The following is a 20,284-nucleotide window of genomic DNA, read 5'->3' on the forward strand; positions in this document are numbered from 1 at the left end:
CCTGCAGTGGAAGCGCTGAGTCTTAACCACTGGACCAACAGGGAAGTCCTGGATTCTTTGAATCCTCTTAATTGTAATGAAATTGGCCGTATTTGAATCAGCATTCACAGGCCTTCCCTACCTTCTTGGGAGGTAGACTGAAGTGCTGTGGTCTCTCATAGCTTTGAAAAGTTAGAGCTTTTGGTGTTGGATTTGGGACCCTGGGTAAGATTTGGAATTACGGGCTTTATAATTTGAATTGAGACCACCGTGGTTATACTAACCCTTGGCACGTAAGGATTAGCTCGAAAGTTACTGGATTGTGGTTGGGCCTCTGTTTCAAAACGTGTTCAAGAAAGCTATTATTGAGTTTAGTTTTTGGAGTCACGCATGCTCTGCGCGTTTTAATCCACCATTTCACTGCAGTTGTAACCTAAGCCTGCTGGTGTGTGCTGCGGCTCCAACCACCATTTCATGGTAGTTTAAATACAGGCTCAGTTCTTTTGAAAAGTCAGGAAACCTCCTCAGTTGAATTCTGCCAGCCAAGTATGTAAACCATTGCACAAATGCTCTTTTAAACCCTTACGACTGGGCATTTTTCCAGACCCCAGGAAAAAGGCAACTCTGGAGCCCAGAGTTGTGGTGGGCCTGCAGTTCGTTAAACTGATGATGTCACCTGTGTTCTGGAGTGAGCTCCTGAGCTAGTGGCCGCACTTGTGATCAAAGGCATTCATGGGCTAAGCGGCAAAGTCAAAAGGAGCTGGTAAGAGCCAGGAGCGTGTTCTGGGTTCCTGAGCTGACTTGACGCTCTGGGTAGTTTCTCATGTACCTTAATTTCGCCCTTTGCGTGAAGGCACCAGTGATACCAATATCCCACACACTGTGTTGTTGGGTGGGATGTCCAATAAAATGTTTGGAAGAGTGTCAAATGATACATAAAACACTTAACACTAATTGCAGTACTTAGCGCTGAGTACTTTGAAATTGTGCCAGTGGGTAAAGATGATCTGTTATAAAGAGGTGTGAATTTCACTTACTGAAAGATAAGGAAAGTTCTCCTGGCAAAAGAAGAGGCAGAAAATAAAGGGTTGGCATGTGATTTGAAGGTTGGTCTACTTTACTTGACCTCTCTAAGTTACTAAAGCAGAATTTTATGAAGACGTTTTGATTTTTAAGATAGCACTTCCATGGGTTTGTGTGGCACGACTGTTTTCTCTGGAATGGAAATTTCTCCTGTGAGGATCCTGAGCAATTTCTAGGATACTGTTACATTTAGCGCCAAATTATCTCTTCTCAAGGACTGCAGATCACAGTGGTCAAGCAAGACCGATAGGATAATGGGCATTCTGAATTTCTAGAAAATATTAGAAGATTTCTCAAACTGGGTTCAACATGGGGTCCTTTCTCTTTTTTTTATTGAGGTGTTACTGACACATAACATTGTATTAGTTGCAGGTTACAACTAACTACAACATCGTAATTCGATACTTGTATATGTTGTGAAATGATCACAATAAGTCTAGTTAACATCTGTCACCATACATAGGTTGAAAATTATTTTTTCCTGTGATGAGAACTTTTAACACCTACTCTTAGTAACTTTCACATATGCAGTACGGTATTAACTATAGTCACGCATGCTGTACATTATATCCTATGACTTACTTATGGGACCCTTTTTCTTAGAACCGGTGCCATGGATCACACTTGGGGAAACAGTAGTGGTGTAGGTTTTATAAATGGTTTAACACTGAATTTTTGAACTGTTTAATGCTGCAGGTAAGTGGCCCAGTTGGTCTGGGGTTGTGAGGAAGGGGATCATGGGCCTGTCAGTCCAAGTGTTCCTAAGTGGGGTTTGTGTAGGTTGGAGAGAAAAAGAGCTTACTATCACTTTATTCCCTTTGGAATATGATAGGTCTTAAAAAAAATTTTTGTTTGTTTGTTAAGAGTTCCCATGCATATTTTTTTCTTTTAATGAAGGATATGGCTTTGCTTGAAGAAACTCCAGAAGCTGTTCAAATAATGGTTTATGCATTTGTCTTTTTACATATTTTTGTTTAAGTTATGTGCTCATTTTAGACTACCTGCAGGGTGTAGGGAAATAGAAAGGGGGAAACCCAGATCTCTCACCTTATCACAAGTAGATAACCTGTTGATATTTTGGTGTCTGGGACAAATGGCTTACTGTCCCGTATTTAACTAAGCAGGGGGCAACACAGTGTCATGATTAAAAGCACTGGATCTTTGGAGCCCGCTGCTTGAGTTTGGATCCTAGCTCTTAGCTCTACCACTTACAAGCCTTAAATGTGTAACCTTGGGCACATCTTGACCTCTAGGCCTTATTGAGACATCCTTGCCTGCTTACTGATAGCATTCAGTCTATTACCATTAAGTAGGATGCTGGTTGTACTTTTTTTTCACATATTTATTTATTTATTTTGGGCTGTGTTGGGTCTTTGTTGCTGCGCGCGCAGGCTTTCTCTAGTTGCAGCGAGCGGGGGCTACTCTTTGTTGCGGTGCGCGGGATTCTCATTGCGGTGGCTTTTCCTGTTGCGGAGCACGGGCTCTAGGTGCGCGTGCTTCGGTAGTTGTGGCTTGTGGGCTCTAGAGCGCAGGCTCAGTAGTTGTGGCCGTGGGCTCAGTAGTTGTGGCGCACGGGCTTGGTTGCTCTGAGGCATGTGGGATCTTCCCGGACCAGGGCTTGAACCCGTGTCCCCTGCACTGGCAGGCGGATTCTTAACCACTGCGCCACCAGGGAAGTCCCTAGTGTACAGTTGTGAGCTTTGACCAATGCATACTGTCCTGTGAACACACCACTGTGAAGATGACAATATCTGAGAGGATTTTTTAAAGCAGATACTTGAATGATTTCAAACTGTATTTGGAGTCCATTTTCCTTACCTTCCTCTTTTAGGTTTAGGGGTCTGTCGAGGAGACCAGAAAGCTGGTAAACTGTACAACCCAAGCCTGGCTCATAGGTTCTCTGACATGAGAGTCTGGGGTTTTGGGGAAAGGATACCTGCATTTATGTTTCCCCTTGCAGGGAGCTGCAAACGGATCGGCCAACAGCTTTGGGCCATCTTCCCACTGAGAGAGTGCAGATCTCTGAGAGGGGGAGGTGGGAGCGGGGGTGGGGCGTCTGACCTGGATGGTAAATGGGAAGTGTGCATGGAGGAGGCACATCAGGGGGCTCTGGAAATTCCAGGGTCTGGGGAGTGGGAGGTGGGATGGAAGGAGGCTAGGTTTTGGGCCTCACCACTTGGGCATGGTGCAACCATGGAAATAATTAACCACCTGTTGGAGCTTAAATTGCCCGAGCTTTGTGGGAGAGAGAGACCTAGGAGACAGTAAAATTCGGGGAGGGGGGTGGTCCTTGATGGTGAAGTGTGGCATTTCCAGCGCATATAAAGATACGTTTAGCAAGAATAGAAATTCATCTTCTAATTTTATAAGCCAGGTGCTGCTTAAATGTGAGAGAGCAGAGAGGAATGCAGCCACCTAATTGTGCAGAGGGGGGACTAGTGTGGCTCTGGCCCACAGCTGGTGCAGGGTGATGACCCTGCAGCGGCAGAGACTTGGCATTGTGTAGCTTAAAGCCCTCATAATTTATGTCCAGAGTTTTCTTAGTTGAAGTGTTTGAAGTTGTAAAAGACTTAGAGGCACAAGTCACGGTCATGGGGTGGAGAGTCCAGGAGTTTTTCTGGAAGTGTGAGAATTGCTTATTTCCTGAGGGCAGCCTCTCTAATGGAATTCACTTAGTTAAGGAGGGTACAGTATTTTAGCCTCTTGAAGCTGGAGAAGAGGGAATCTACCTGAAGCAGGGCACCTGGTGTCATAGGTTTTTATTGGGGAGGACTCTCTTTTCTACTTGGGCTAGTAATGTTGGGGGGTGCAGCTAATCTACTTATGTCCACAGGGTTGCCCACCTTATGGATAATGATTAAATGGCAGTGCCCGACTGTGAGGGATGGAGGGCTCGAACATTGGTGCTGGCTTCCTTATAGGAACCCTGTGAAGTGGTGCCTCCATTTGATGTTTGATGAAATGAGGTCTGTGAGGCCAGTGAGTTTGAGTGGTGCAGAGAGGCTGTGGTGGGGGACTTGTGGGAGAAGCTTCAGGGGACCGTTAAGGGAGATCTTAAGTGGCAGGGGTATTAACCATTGGTGGGAAGGAGTGGGGAAGTCTGGATTTTATTCCAGACTTGAGATTGGGACAGTGTGGTGAGCATTTGGGTGAGAGGCAGGTTGTAGCTGGATGTACAGATTTGGGATTCGGCTGTCTGGAGCTGATGGCCAGGGTCAGAGGAATGAGGTTCATTCTCCAAGAGAGGCCTATGACTGGATCCCTGGGACAAAATGAGGCAGGGAGATGAAACCTTGTCTTCCCTTGTCGCCTTTTGATAGCGGTATATTTAATTTGGACTAGACCTCCAGTAGACCTCCAAGTTGATTCTTCTTAAGTTATTGTTGAATAAACACACACAAAGTGGGCAGTGGTCTGGAAACGAGGACACTGAGTTGCCCATTGGACAAAGGACACATTTGCCCTGGGACAGGTCTCTGTGTTTCTGAGCACTTTGGAAGGCTCTGAGTGCTTTACTAGTTGCACATCATTCTTGCCTGGGCAGAGTTTTCTAAGAACTTGTGCCAAGCAACATTTTATTAGCCTAGTTTGGATTACCATGTCTACTTGAAAGCGGTGTACTTATATCTCTTTTAGCATTGAATCTATTTTCATATTTTCTGATTCGTAGGCACTTATGACGTTGCTGTTTTGTGTTCCCAAATTTGGGTGCGCTTTGACCCCAGGCTCCTACTCGCTCACGTGTAGAGCATCTAGTAGTTCTCAAGGGATTGCATTACCCACCTCCCTTCTGCCCCTGGGAAATTGGGGTGTGGGGTCTTTTTTTTTTTTAACAAAGGGGGCTCTTCTTGTATTTAGTGGGTATGGCTGGGATTATCAAAAGTCCTGTGAGGGACAGGAAAGTCACTTACACTGTACTTTCAACCCAAGTTGAGGAACCCTGATAGAGCAAGCACATTTTGTTTGGTCATGTTACGTGCTCCTTACTAGACAGGCATAAAGGTTGAAATTGGATAATTGATTGCAGAGCATTTTCTGGGGGCCTGTCACGGGTTACCTGTGGCTATAGCTAGCAGGGAGTTTGGACTTTTTTCAGGCCTCCTGTTGTGTTGAATATTTTCTATAACCTTCTAGTGACTGTAGTGTAGTTAGCTTGGAGTTAGTGGGGGTTTATTTTTCTTTTTTTATCTAGTTGTTTAGATCAGTGGTTCTCACACGTGGCTGCACATTGAATTTCCCAGGGAGCTTTAAAAAAGTGTTGCCTGGGTTCCACCCCCAGATTTTTCTTTAATTGGTCTAGGATGTGGCATCAGAAGTTTTGTAACTCCCCAGGTGGTTATAATGCACAGCTAGGATTGAAATCCACTGGTCTAGGTGTTCCAGAAGCTCTGCAGAGATACAGGAATAAGGATGATTAATTTAGCTAGATGAAATTTTCATTTAGCCACAAAACATTTATTGAGCACTTGAGATCAAGATGACCAAGGAAGCTACCTTGTTAAGGCTAGTGGATCTCATTTCTTTGGTTTCCAGTTTTCATCTTAAAACCTTGGTTCTGGAAAAGAGATGCTAGGTAGTTGTTTCAGCTCCAGCTCTGCTTTCTGGAGCCCTCTCCAAGGGCTGGGAGCAGCTTGGGTGACAGGGGAGCCCCCAGGTCAGGAGGAAGGTGAATATGAAGTGAGGTGAACAGTGGGCAAAACGGCATGGTCCCCATGTCCCTGGCAGGGCCGGCACACTCTGGCCACAGGGACTGGGCGGTGGCAACAGCCAGAAGGATCATTCAGACCCGGACTATTTCTACTGAGCTGGGGGGGTAAGCCCACAGTATAGAAATAAGGGAACACTAAACTGGATCTCTTTTGTAATCTGTTTTCCTTGAGTTTGAAACCTGGCTGGAGGGCCTCCATTAGCCCACTCAGTGCCTTTCTGCTAATTGTGCCAGTTAGAAAAAGGGGATGGTTGCCACGCTGGGCTTGGCCAGCAGTCAAGGGCTTTGCGTGTATCAGACAAAGACACCCCCTTTTCCTGCCCAGGGGACAGAGTTTGCTCCAGCTCAGCCCCAGGGCCCTCAGTCGGTGCACAGCCTGGCCAGTGATCCGCAGGATGACCCTGCCTGCACAGCCCTCTTCACCGGCATGGGGAGTTTGTGTCCTGTTTTGTGATGTGCCAGCTGAACACGGTCTTGAGGCCGTTTACCGGGAGTGATGATTTGTTTTATACACTTTCAAAACAGAAAACATCTGTTCTGGCCAGGGAGGGATTGAATAATTGCATAGTGGCTTTCCTAGTCACAGTTCAAGTACTGCTGGGCGCACTTGTCTCCACCGCCCCGCAGCTCAGTCACTTCCACGGTGGCCCGACCCCACCAGGCTTCGTTGACAAACACAAATGGAACGAGGTCAGTTCTTTGTATCAAGTTTGAAATTGAAATTTTTTTCAGGGGCTGAATTCAGTCTTAAAACCACAGTTCTGGGGGATATAATTCAGGCCTCCCCGTTTTAATTTCCTGAAACCAGTTCCAGAATTTTGCAAAGCCAGCTAGATTAGTCTTTGCCAAATGAGTTTCCCAAAGGCACAGTTTTGCTGGGAACGAGGGAGACTCGAATGAGACCGAGGCCACTGCTCATGCTGGGCGGTGCTTGTGCTCGGGTGGGGCCGTGGTGTGGCCGCTGCTCCAGTGGTCCCTTCCCGATGCGGGGCTTTTTCCTGAAGGGGCCTCAGTTCATTTTGGCCGGGCACAGGTCGTGGCTCTTCCACCCTGCCCAGGTCTCCGCGACCTGCTGGGCGCTCACTGCCTTCTGAAAGGAGGAGCCCCCTCCTTTGTGGGTGAACCGCTGTTGGTATTTTTTATGGGGGTTTGCAGTCCCTTCGCTCTGCTCACTTCTCTCACACTTGCTGGTACCCCACCAGGTCTCTGGGCCAGGGCTGCTTGTCTCTACCTACTCCTGGTGTGCTGTTTGGGGATGCAGTCTGTCATTTAGTTTTGTTCTAAATGCTGTCTGTGAGGTTTGGTTGTGCTAGCCTAATTGCTCTGTGTTTGGAGATTGAGAAGATTAAAAAAATCACTCCTTCACTGCCATTTTTGCTACTCCATTTGCTTTTGTTTGTTAAGCAGAGTTAAAATAGGACTTTTGGTGGGTATATTAGTCGGCCAGGGCTGTTGTAACAAAGTACTACAAACTGGGTGACTTAAAACTACAGAAACGCGTTCTCTTCCAGTTTTGGAGGCTAGAGTCTGAAAACAGAGTATCATCAGGGCCACACTCACTCCCTCTAAGGGCTCTAGGGGAGAGTCCTTGCTTGCCTCTTCCAGCTTCTGGTGGCTCCACGTGTTCTTGGCTTGTGGCCATTATCACACCAGTCTCTACCTTTGTCTTCCCCCACCCCTCTCCTCCCCTCCCCCCCCTCCTCCTCCCTGGGTCTTCCAGGCTTCAGTCTCTAATTAGGACTTAACTGGAATTAGGACCTACCTGGATACTCCAGGATGATCCATCGCTAGATCCTTAAATTAACTACATCTGCAAAAACCCTTTTCCAAATCAGGTTGTACTCCCAAGTTCTGGGGGTTAGGGTGTGGACATAACTTTGGGGGGCCACTATTCCACCCACGACAGTTGGAGTGGATGAAATCATCCGCTTTGTAAGTGGCAATTTACATTTTTAAAAATGTCTGCATAGGCCAGAATAAGACACATGTGCTGCCCAGTTTGGCCTCTGAACCCAGTTTGTGGCCTTCGTTCTTATTGTGCACTGGAAGGTGTTGGGAGCGTAGTTCCAAATGTCATTGGAGATAGACTCTTGCGTAGATTGAGGAAATCCTTCCAGTCTGTTTTGGCACTCCTTAGTTTCTGGAAGGAATTCTAGTGTAATTTTCTTGTGAAACCACACTGTGGTCAGCTGTGGATCTTGTTTTTTTTTTTTTCTTTTGCCCTCGGTTCAGGTCACAGGGATGCTTTGTTTTGACGCTTTGCAGCCCCTGCTCTTTTCCTTTGTGTGGAAAAAGCACCAGCCTGTGGCGGGCTCTTGAGACAATACAGAGTAATTCCTTTTGTCTCATCTTGCTTCTTTATCTTACCCTTCTCAAGGAGTGAGTACTTTTGCAGATACAACTAGATAAGAATAAATTGCATTTTGTTTTTATCTAAATATCATAATGATGGATGTTCTTGAAGATTGTGGCTTCAAGTGAACCTACAGAGGTTAACGCAATTTCTATAACCTTGACCTCAGTCCTTGACCTGAGCCCCACTTTGGTAGCAGGGAGTGGGATGGGAGATGGGGTCACAATGCCTAGCAGCTTGTACCATATTGAATTGTTGTTCGGTTTCTACCAGTTAGAGATAGGTTACTGAGTGGCGCCATTTATTTTTTCCAATAATAAAAGCAAGCCATCCTTATTGTAGAAAACCTGGAACACAAAGCCAAAAGTTTTGAAGTTGTTTATGATACCCATCAACAGTGGATGGAATTCTTTTTCTAGTACTCTGTATTCTCATTAACTTACTTAACCTGAAGTGGAATGTCTTTTATTGTGTTTGTATTTCTGGTTTCTGGCTAGCCTGAATATTTTGTTAGACTATTTCTAGTTTCCTGAATATCTGTCTGCATTTTTGGCACAGCTGTTTTGTGGTTGGTGTTGCCATTCATATTTTGTTCCTTGGTAATCTGAAGCCTCTCCTTATAGGGTTCAGAACGTTGTAGCTCACGACAAAGGGGATAAGCGACGCTGGCAGCTCTGTTCAGGTTTTCTTAAAAGTTCATTCATCAAACTGTGCCTCGCTGGCTTTGCTTCTGAATGTTTCACTCTGACCATCTTGCCTTCTCCCCCTGTTCTCCAGCTGATGGTGAGACCATTCTGAAAGGCCTCCAGTCCATTTTCCAGGAGCAGGGGATGATGGAGTCGGTGCATACCTGGCAGGACCATGGCTATTTAGCGACCTACGTAAACAAAAACGGCAGGTGAGGCGGCCTTGAGTGCTCCTATTCAGGTCTGAGCACTTCAGCAGTGTGTGTGTGTGTGTGTGTGTGTGTGTGTGTGTGTGTGTGTGTGTGTGTGTGTGTGTGTGTGTGTGTGGAGGGGCGGGGATGTGTGTTTGTATGTGTGGGTGGATGTGTGCGTAAAGGGTGGTGGTGGGGTGGTGTCCTGGTTTTTTTCTTTCCTCCGTTGGCATCTTTGAGGAGGGGCTAGAATTCAGTGCTTCTCAGCTCTAGCTGCACAGTAGAATTGCCTGGGAGTGCCTTCACAAAATCCCATGCCCAGGCACTCCCCCCAGAGGTTGAGGCCACTGGGCATCGCTGCTTCTCCAAACACCCCCCGGCGATTCTGTGTGGCCAAGACCCAGAACCCTTGAGCAGCATAAGCAGTGTGAACCGGCAGGCAGTGATCCAGATGGCATGCTCCACTGCAAGAGTTTCTGCTGCATTTCTGACAAGCTCCCAGGGGATGTCAGTGCTGCCGGTCAGCTGACCCCACTGTGAGGAGCGCTGTAGTACGTGGTTATCCGCTAACGCAGACTGTAGTCAAATTCAGGGTGAGAAAGTCTGCAAGTAGCTTGACAGGAAGCTGAAGGGATCCAGGAGTTGATTTTGTTTGTTTTTTCTCCTTAAGACTTTATAGATGGTCTAGACTTCTTACCTGATCATATGTAAATGAAAGTCAGCCTAAGACTGGGAAAGGAAATGACTGATAACAGAAGACACTGGTGCATTGAGCTCTTTGCATTTCCCTAAGTCTTGGTTTGTATCTTCTAGACTGTCTCGTGTGTAAAACCCGTTAAGATTCTTAGTAATTTGCACTATTAATTTTAAAATGTGAACTCCTGGGTATTTTTGATGGCTTTCATTCTGTTCTCTAAGTTCTAGAATTCCACGTGGCTTCATTAATGTCCCATACTCTCTCCCTTGTTTTTCTAATTAAAAGAAGACACTCCCCCCCCAAATCTTACAGAGGCCCAGAAGACAGTGCTGTGAGGTGAGGGAAACTTGTACTTTTGAGCTCAGCCCCGCTTCCATTATTTTCTTTATAAGGGTACATGGTTCACCCCTGTGGTGGTGATTGTTGTTTCTGACTATGTAGCAAACGTCCATATATGCCTGTAGCAGATACCTCCAACATATCTAAAATGATTTCTTCTCAAGGGTGGCCCAAACCTTCTACTGCCTCTGTCCTCGGGCTCTGGCCCAGTTAATGGTGAGTCCCATAGAAGCAGAGGTCTGCAGCTGGCCTTGCGCCCTCCAGCCTCTCTTCTCCATCCTCCCTGCCCCCATGTCTCACTGTCCTAGCTGTGGTCCGTCCTTTGGGGACACAGCAATCAGGCCTTGCCTCTCTCCCACCTTGGTAGGTTCCTCCTCCACTCCAGGTGAAGCCTTGCATCTCTTACCACCTCCTAAGGGCCTTTGCAGCTGGCCACGACCAACCTCTTTACCTCAGTTCTTGAATCTTCTGCCCTAGACACCAATCCCAGTTTTCTAGAAGGCTTAGGATTCTTCCTGGAAGGGAGTTTTTGAGTAATAAGAGCTGTTGGAAGTTGGTTCTGAAAGCAAAAAAAAAGAGAAAAATTAACATACTTATTAGTTTACTTTTTTGTTTTTTGGCCGTGCTGTATAGCTTGCAGGATCTTAGTTCCCCAACCAGGGATGGAACCTGGCCCCTTGCAGTGGAAGCACGGAGTCCTAAGCACTAGTCTACTAGGGAATTCCCTAATATGCTTAGTTTAAAAACTTGTTTTCCACATTGGTCTTACTCTTCTCTCACTTGGTTAGCTGGGACCCATCCCCATGTGGCCTGTCGTGAAACCTCACTCATTCCTGTCTTCCATGCCCAGGCACCTGTTGGCTCAGGGTAGGGACTGCAGCTCCCAGCTGGGCTTTTGGCCTCACTTCTGGTTAATGACCCCTTTGTGTGTGGTCCTGGTCCTCAGTCACCTTTTTTCTTGGTCTCCATTTTCTCCCCCTTGCAACTTTTCCTCTTTCTTTATTTCCGGTTTTAATCTGGTGAGATTTGACTCTACCTTTCGGCATTCTCTGTGTTCCTAGGTTCTCTGGCGGGGGATTCTTTGCTAGAACCACCTAGCTGGTTAAGAGGTGGCATTTCTCTCTCCTTCCTTTACCCCTGGCCCTTCTCCTTTGTGTGACTGGTGGTGGTGGTGGGTGGGGATGGTCAGCTCGTGCAGGTGCAGATGAGTTTGTGGTGTCCTGGGCCTGAACTTGATTTTTTTTTTTTTTAACATCTTTATTGGGGTATAATTGCTTTACAATGGTGTGTTAGTTTCTGATTTATAACAAAGTGAATCAGCCATACATATACATGTGCTCCCATGTGTCTTCCCTCTTGCGTCTCCCTCCCTCCCACTCTCCCCCCCCCACCCCTCCAGGCTGTCCCAAAGCCCCGAGCTAATATCCCTGTGCCTTGCGGCTGCTTCCCCCTAGCTATCTACCTTACTACGTTTGTTAGTGTGTATATGTCCATGACTCTCTCTCGCCCTGTCAAAACTCACCCTTCCCCCCTCCCCATATCCTCAAGTCCGTTCTCCAGTAGGTCTGCGCCTCTATTCCTGTCTTATCCCTAGGTTCTTCATGATATTTTTTTTTCTTAAATTCCATATATATGTGTTAGCATACGGTATTTGTCTTTGTCTTTCTGACTTACTTCACTCTGTATGACAGACTCTAGGTCTATCCATCTCATTACAAATAACTCAATTTCATTTCTTTTTAAGGCTGAGTAATATTCCATTGTGTATATGTGCCACATCTTCTTTATCCATTCGTCCGATGATGGGCGCTTAGGTTCTTTCCATCTCCGGGCTATTGTAAATAGAGCTGCAATGAACATTTTGGTACATGACTCTTTTTGAATTTTGGTTTTCTCAGGGTATATGCCCAGTATAGTGGGATTGCTGGGTCATATGGTAGTTCTATTTGTAGTTTTTTAAGGAATCTCCATACTGTTCTCCGTAGTGGCTGAACCAATTCACATTCCCACCAGCAGTGCAAGAGTGTCCCCTTTTCTCCACACCCTCTCCAGCATTTATTGTTTCTAGATTTTTTGATGATGGCCATTCTGACTGGTGTGAGATGATATTTCATTGTAGTTTTGATTTGCATTTCTCTAATGATTAATGATGTTGAGCATTCTTTCATGTGTTTGTTGGCATTCTGTATATCTTCTTTGGAGAAATGTCTGTTTAGGTCTTCTGCCCATTTTTGGATGGGGTTGTTTGTTTTTTTGTTATTGAGCTGCATGAGCTGCTTGTAAATTTTGGAGATGAATCCTTTGTCAGTTGCTTCATTTGCAAATGTTTTCTCCCATTCTGAGGGTTGTCTTTTGGTCTTGATTATGGTTTCCTTTGCTGTGCAAAAGCTTTGAAGTTTCATTAGGTCCCATTTGTTGATTTTTGTTTTTATTTCCATTTCTCTAGGAGGTGCGTCAAAAAGGATCTTGCTGTGATTTATGTCATAGAGTGTTCTGCCTATGTTTTCTTCTAAGAGTTTGATAGTTTCTGGCCTTACATTTAGGTCTTTAATCCATTTTGAGCTTATTTTTGTGTATGGTGTTAGGGAGTGATCTAATCTCATACTTTTACATGTACCTGTCCAGTTTTCCCAGCACCATTTATTGAAGAGGCTGTCCTTTCTCCTGTATTTTTTTTTTAATATTTATTTATTTGGCTGCATCGGGTCTTAGCTGTGGCACGCAGGATCTTCATTGCGGCACGCGGGATCTTCTGTTGCAGCACAGGCTCTCTAGTTGTGCTGCGCAGGCTCTAGAGCGCGCGGGCTTAGTTGCTTCACAGCGTGTGGGATCTTAGTTCCCCGAACAGGGATTGAACCTATGTCCCCTGCATTGGAAGGCAGATTCTTAACCACTGACCACCAGGGAACTCCCACAGTTGTATTTATTTTTTAATCTAAGCACACTGCCCATATTCTCCAAACAGAACTCTTCATCTTATTTAGTGTCATTCAAACGTTTCTTTAACCACACCTTATAGTAAAAAGTGATTTCATATCAGATGTGCGCATACACATCTGCATATATACAAATATACATGTCTAATTGAAAGAAAAGTTTCTTCAGATAATTCTTACACATGTGTGATACACTCTTTATTTTTATTCCATAAAAAAGCTGGTCAGATACACTAAATTAGAGGTTAAAGCTTTTCCTGTAAGGAGCTACATAAGGTCCCTGTCACATACTCCCTCTTTTTTCGTAAGCAACTCTTTAAAAATGTAAAAAAACATATTTAATCTGCGGGCTTTACAAAACATGCTGCGGGCTGGATCTGGCTTGCAGGCCCCGAGCTCAGTGAATTTAGCCACCACCTGCCTGCAGTCAGAAAAACACGGCTCTGGGGACTTCCCTGGTGGCACAGTGGTGAAGAATCTGCCTGCCAGTGCAGGGGACACGGGTTCGAGCCCTGGTCCGGAAAGGTCCCACATGCCGCAGAGCAACTAAGCCCGTGTGCCACAACTACTGAGCCCGCGTGCCACAGCTACTGAAGCCTGCGCGCCTAGAGCCCGTGCTCCGCAACAAGAGAAGCCACTGTAATGAGAAGCCTGCGCACCGCAAAGAAGAGTAGCCCCTGCTCGCCACAACTAGAGAAAGCCCGTGCACAGCAATGAAGACCCAACGCAGCCAAAAATAAATAAATAAATAAATTTATTCAAACAAACAAAAGAAATACCACGGCTCTGTTTTGAACTCTGAGGATAATTGGGAGAACCCAGTTTGCTCTTCACTACCCTCGCTTCCTTCTAAGGAGGAGTCAATCACTGCTGAGGAACCTTCTTAAAAATCAGATGCATAGGACTTGCTGCTGAATCACTTTCTGGACCCAAGAACCTGTTTTGAAAACCTTAGCACTTGATGGCTCTCTCTAAAATCTTCCCTAAATGATTGGCTTCCCTGCCCCCATGAAGAGGCTCTAATGAGAAAGCAACAGGGACAATTATGTAATATAGGGAAAAAAGAGCGGTGGTTTTGCCTTTTAACTGGGTTGGTGTCTTTTTTCTTTTGAGTGCCGTGATGCAATTCCTAACCTTAAAATTATGCTTTCCTCTGTAGCTTTGCCAATTTGAGAATTTACCCGCATGGATTGGTGTTGCTGGACCTTCAGAGTTACGACGGTGATGCGCAAGGCAAAGAAGTTGACAGTGTCAGTTTTCCACTTTTATTTACTCAAGTATTTGAGGATCACAAAAACTGCTCAGTTTAATGATAAAATTATTTTCACCTATTTGCTGACTTTCACTTACTGTTTTTCAATAAAATTTCGATTTTATCTTAAATATTCACTTAATTTTAAACTTGCCTCCCTTCAAATAAGTGATTTTAGAAGGAAAATAGTTGTTCCTCAGTAGTTTTTAGGAACCTGGCTGTCATCTTTCCCTTGACTGCTTGAGTACTGAGTTATGATTTTACTTTTGCACTGGAGGGAATGTAAACCTTTATCCAGGATGTTACAGCTGCAGTATTCTTGAGGCTTTCCCTTTGCCATTATTTTGTTGGTACTTTAGGCTGAAGCGAGGTTGACACTGTGTTGCACTAGTGGCGTGTGGAATTGTGCCAGGCCTGCAGGCTGCTGTAGGGGTTGGGGAGGACAGGTGTATCTGGGCATCTGCCAGTATCACAGCTCTGCCAACACGGTCTCAACCTCCTGTTCCGCTCAGCTTATTCGATAAGCCCATTTCTTTTCTTTTCATTGCAGCTTTTGAACAAAGTAGAAGAAAGAATGAAAGAATTGAGTCAGGACAGTACTGAGCGGGTGAAGCGGTAAGTCCACTCCTGAATGTTCTTTTATATTTGGTTCATCGATAAAATAATCAGAATGGTGCTGTTATCCCTGAGCAGTGTCTAAGATGTAGAAGAGATCAAAATCGACTTCTGCTTCTGGCCACTTGGTAGACTGAGGTAGTGGGCCCTTACGACAGAAGACTAACTGTATATGAGAGAAAGAGATGCTAGACAAAGTGGAACAAAGGCAGAAGGGAGTGTACAGTGATTCCAAGGGGCTGGAACTGTGTAACGCAGAGAATCAGGTGGGGCTGGCACCTCGAAGGGGAGCTAGAAAACTCCTCGACCCTGTCCAGTAAAGAGAAAAGATTGTCTTGTCTTTCCTCAGAGTTCTGGGCCCCAGAGTAGAATTAAGCAGTTTTAAGAGATTTATGACAGCATGGGATGATAGAAAATTTGCCTCAGTGCTTTCGGGTAAGATGACATTGATACTGCAAGGTACTAAGAGTTTCAGAGGCCACCCACCTTGAGCAGCCCCTGGTGGGTTCATTTCAGAAGAAAACGAAGACCATTAACCTTTCTTGAGGAGTGCAGCCACTATATGCCACATGTGGCTATTTAAAACTAAGTTAATAAAAAAAAACAGTTCAGTTCCTCAGTCTCGCCTCATGTCTCTAGCTAATGGCTAGTGACGGCCATATTGGACAACGCAGATAAAGAACATTTCTGTGGTGCCAGAAATGTTCTGTTGGACAGAACAGAAGTATTTGTCAGTGGTGTCAGATGTTAAAAGAGCTTTGATAGAAGTAATAGTTTTGACATTTGTTGCGAGGGATAGAGTCTGGTAGGTCCTGGGAATTAATCATGGCTGCACAGCAGGTAATTCTGAGCGGTTCTGCCTTGCCCTGCCTGGGTGGCTCCTTATCAGGCCCTTGAAAGTGGGCTTGTCCCTTGCTCATAAAGGCAAACACGTACATGTAGAAACACAGAGAGACTTCAGTAAGGTCGGGGCATCACTGATGGAAGTGACCATCCAGAATACAGACTTCTCCATTTCAGGGCACTTTCCACAAGAGGGAGTCCTTATTGGCTGTTTAAGGACCTTTAAGTACATAATGGCTCATCCTGCTAAATTTGATCAGCCTAGAGGAAAGCCCCAGGGCAGATGTAAGATAACTGGAAAATTGTTTAACCTCCAACATGGACACAAAGCAGGAAACTGCATGTGAAGAGAGCAGGACACAGTGTAGAACTCGGCCACTTGATTGAAATCTGTTGGAGCACCCAGACTTGTTTACCCCACCCAAGTTCAGCTTACGTGTCATGTCCTCGGGCCTTCCCCATCCTTAAAGAACTTGTCCACACCTACAATCTTTTCTGGAATTTCCCTCTTTTCCTGCTTGCAGAATTTTCCTAATCTTTCCTGGTCCATCTGAATTGAACGGGTTCCCACTGTGTCTTTAACTCGGTGATAATGAATTGGCCAACATCAAAATGCCTGATTTTTTTTTTTTAATTGGTCTGGTTTTTATTGGGATTACTTCTAGGAGTGAGCAAATAGATGGAATGCATTTATGGGCTTCCCCACTCATGAGAAGTCTGGTTCCTTTGTGGTTTTGGTATGGGAGTTTTTGAAGTGAGAATGCAGTTATACTTCCGATCTTCAGTTCAAAACAGCACAGGCCTTGTTTTTCCTTGTCACTGTTTTTACATCTTTTCATAAAATCAGGGTGGAGGGGGCAGGAAGTTGTTGGGAATACTTTGTTGTAGGCCCTTTGTTTTTGGCCTCAAAAGGACAAGAATGGTGCCACTTTTCTGTCTGGGGAATGACATTGTTAGAGACTGAATCATTAACAAATGACTCAGTAACATCTGAAATGATTACTCCCCTGTGGCCAGTGATTTAAATCTGAATTAAGAAGCCATGGGATTCATTAGAAACTTTATTTTCATATCCTGCTATTCAAAAGAAAAGAAACAGGAAAAACAAGCTTACATCAGTAATGTTTTGTTGAAAAGAAAAATTCTTGCAATTTACACGGTGTACCTGAGGCCCGGGACATATTCTATCTTTCTACCATCTATTTTCAATTTTCTGTAGTGAAGGTTAAAAAGAGAGTTATGTAGGGCTCCAGAATATCTCCCAAAGCCCGTTTCAGGGAGATGCGCTTCATGTTAGTGAAGCCAAATCCGGCCTCTGTACCCCAACACTGAATTAAATCTTGGAGACAGAGTTTTGGGTGAAGTAGAAAAGAATAGGTTTATTGCTTTGCCAGGCAAAGGGGGCCACAGTGGACTAATGCCCTCAGAACTGCATGTCCCGACCTGGAGGGGGTAGTGAGGAGTTTTATAGTAATGATTCAAGGAGAGCGTGATCCACTCGTGGACATTCTTCTGATTGGCTGGTGGGGAGGTAAGTGGGCGTCAGCATCCTCAGCCTTCTGGTTGCAACTGGTCTGGGGTCTACGTGCTTGTGGGCAGCATGCAGTTAACTTCTGCCACCTGGTGGGGGCTTCAGCATCTGCAAAACAGCTCAAAGATACTGTTATGTGTGTCCCTTGAGGGGAACCAGGACCTTGCCCCAAGGCTGCACTATTGTTTCCTTTGACTGTTCCTCCCTCTTCTGCACATCCCCTCCCTTCCCTAATTAGCATCTGTTTGAACTGCCCATCGGCACTCAGGGAAGGTCTTGGAGGCTGAATGAAGCCCCATTTCTTGTAATCAAGAAATGGGGGACACAGAAAGGCTTTTGTGCCCAGGAGCCCCACAGGGTCCTGCTCGGTATGATCAAGGTGATGGCTTCCCCATCCTTAAAGATCCTTGCATCACCTCGGTGCTTTGTGACCACTTAGAGGGGTGGGATAGGGAGGGTGGGAGGGAGGCAGATGCAAGAGGGAAGAGATATGGGAACATGTGTATATGTATAACTGATTCACTTTGTTATAAAGCAGAAACTAACACATTATTGTAAAGCAATTATACTCCAATAAAGATGTTAAAAAGAAAAAGAAAAAGATCCTTGCTTCTTTGCATCTCTTTAAAAACCACTGTGTTGCTGTGGAGGAAAGAGCTCTTACCTGCACCCAAGGCACCACTGACTCAATTGAGAATGGACATTGTTTTCATTGGGTTTGTGCAAAGTTCAGTAATTGCCTGTAGCTGGCTGGCTGTCGACCCCGAGGGGTGGGTTTCCTCCCCTGAAAGCCCTTGAGTTGCTATTTGTTACTTTCATCCAGTGTCACAGGTAGCTCATGCTCCCACCTCATGCCACCCACCACCGATCAGCCAGAGGTGGAAGAGGCTTCCCCCAAGTGCTGTTTGCCTACTCTCGGGGTTTGTCCTGTTTGGGGTGCCACGTTTTACAAGAAAAACCTCTGATCTGCCTAATTCCAACAGCTGAGTTTGTTCTCCTGGAAGATGAAAAGGTGGTTAAATTAGGAGGAGTTAAGATTAAATGACAGTTTATGGGAATTTGCTTTGTAAATTCAGTGCTTTTTGCGGATGTTAGTATTTCCTCATAGAAAGCCTCATTAACCTGTAACAGGTTCAGACTGTATTCTTGGAAACAGGTGAGCAGAAGAGCAAAGACTTACCAAAGCGAGTCAGAGGTAGCCCAGGCCAGCATTTTAGGTACCTGTGGCTTGTTTACTGTAAACCCCACTGTACTTGAGAACACAGGACTTGCCCATGGTTGTGTTATGTATGCAGTGAGTTCTCATCTTGTTTGTGTTCCACTTAATTTGCCAAGCCCCCTTTCCAGGTCTGGTTTTCCTTGTCATGTAGTGTCCTTTGCTGTTAGTTTCTAGTACATTCACCCTATCTAAAATACTCAGTATTAACAGAAAGAACTGAATGAGAAAATCATCAGTTTGCAGCTCTTCTCGTAATAATTGGTTCAGGCAAGAATGTTCTACATGCCAAAGCCACTGGTGAAGGTTTGTTGAGAGATCAGGACCTTGACCCAGTTTCACAGGACCGCTCCACACCCTGCTTAGTAATTTCAAAGGGAAAAACGGTACCTTTGCAAGTGTAGGGATCTCGTGGGCATCTGCTTTAACCATGTGGTCACTCTTTGCATCACCAATAATAGGACAGGAACACATCTCATGCCCCTGCTGTGATGCTTGCATAATATGCCAACTTGACTCTATTGAAGAGATCTTCAGGCAAACCCACTTGAGGGATTTCCTGCAGAACACCTGGTTTGGACTTTGCTGTGATGTCAATGTCATGAAACACGGGGAAGGGGTGAAGGGTTGACGACGCCAACAGACTATTTTTTCTTTTTTAACATCTTTATTGGAGTATAATTGCTTTACAGTGCTGTGTTCTGCTTTATAACAAAGTGAATCAGCTATACATATACATATATCCCCATATCTCTTCCCTCTTGCGTCTCCCTCCCACCCTCCCTATCCCACCCCTCCAGGTGGTCACAAAGCACCGAGCTGATCTCCCTGTGCTATGAGGCTGCTTCCCACTAGCTGTCTATTTTACGTTGGGTAGTGTATATATGTCCATGCCAACCTCTCACTTCGTCCGTGTCCTCAAGTCCATTCTCTGTCTGTCTATTCCTGCAGCAGACTATTTTCGATTAAATGAGGGTAAAAAAGGGAAACGGCAAAATACAGTATATGATTCTTCATTCAAAAGTAGAATAGCTCTGAAGGAGATAATTGGCAGTTGGGGATACTTGAACATGGATTCCTTACTAGGTGCTGGTATTCCATCCATGTGGACTTCAGTGGATGTGGTAGTGACAAAGTAGCTATGTAGGCAGTCTTAACAGATTCCTGCTGGAGTATTTGGGGGTGAAGGATGATGTCTGCGATGGCCATTTTCTCCTTCAACATTTTTTTTTTTTTTTTTTCCTTCAACATTTTTTAGGGAAAATTTAAAGTATGCCAGAAAGGTTTTTTAAAAAGTAAATTCTTAATGTACAACAGTGTTGAAATTTGGTAGTGGCCATGTTTGTATAGACCTCAAAGCGCAAGTTTTAGATTGGTTGTATACTATTTAGGAGTGTGCCTGGGGTCATGTGGCTCCTGCACATGCTTGTTCCCAGGTCCTCTTTTAAGGCAGCCTCACCTAAGCAGCCTTTCTTTTAAGGCTCATTCCTGTTTTCCTTTTTTTCCAGATTACCACCCATAGTTCGAGGAGGGGCCATTGACAGATACTGGCCCACTGCAGATGGCCGCCTGGTTGAGTACGACATAGATGAAGTGGTGTATGATGAAGACTCACCTTACCAGAACATTAAAATTTTACACTCAAAACAATTTGGAAATATTCTCATCCTCAGTGGGGATGTTAGTAAGTATTCCATCCCTACCCCGATCGCGTGACAAAGTGAGAATGTATTAGACTGTGTTTTCCTGACAGATACCACCGTTGTGGATTTGTCCAGATTTGTCCATGGCCCTGCTGGGTTGTTGTTTTTTTTTGAGATGAGTATTTGCATTGGATTAACCTGTGGCTTGTCTG

General features: G+C 45.1%; 1 protein-coding gene across 1 annotated transcript in view; it reads left to right on the forward strand.

Moving 5' to 3' along the window:
- SMS (spermine synthase) overlaps nt 1–20,284 on the forward strand; it is a 52,776-nt gene that overhangs the window by 7,801 nt on the left and 24,691 nt on the right. Inside the window, exons 2-5 of the mRNA XM_065900700.1 lie at nt 8,901–9,021; nt 14,132–14,222; nt 14,775–14,839; nt 19,938–20,113. Coding sequence (XP_065756772.1) covers nt 8,901–9,021; nt 14,132–14,222; nt 14,775–14,839; nt 19,938–20,113 — 453 coding nt within the window. The remainder of the gene's footprint in view (nt 1–8,900; nt 9,022–14,131; nt 14,223–14,774; nt 14,840–19,937; nt 20,114–20,284) is intronic.

This window comes from Phocoena phocoena, chromosome X (genome assembly GCF_963924675.1).
Source record: "Phocoena phocoena chromosome X, mPhoPho1.1, whole genome shotgun sequence".
In the NCBI taxonomy this organism is placed as follows: domain Eukaryota; kingdom Metazoa; phylum Chordata; class Mammalia; order Artiodactyla; family Phocoenidae; genus Phocoena; species Phocoena phocoena.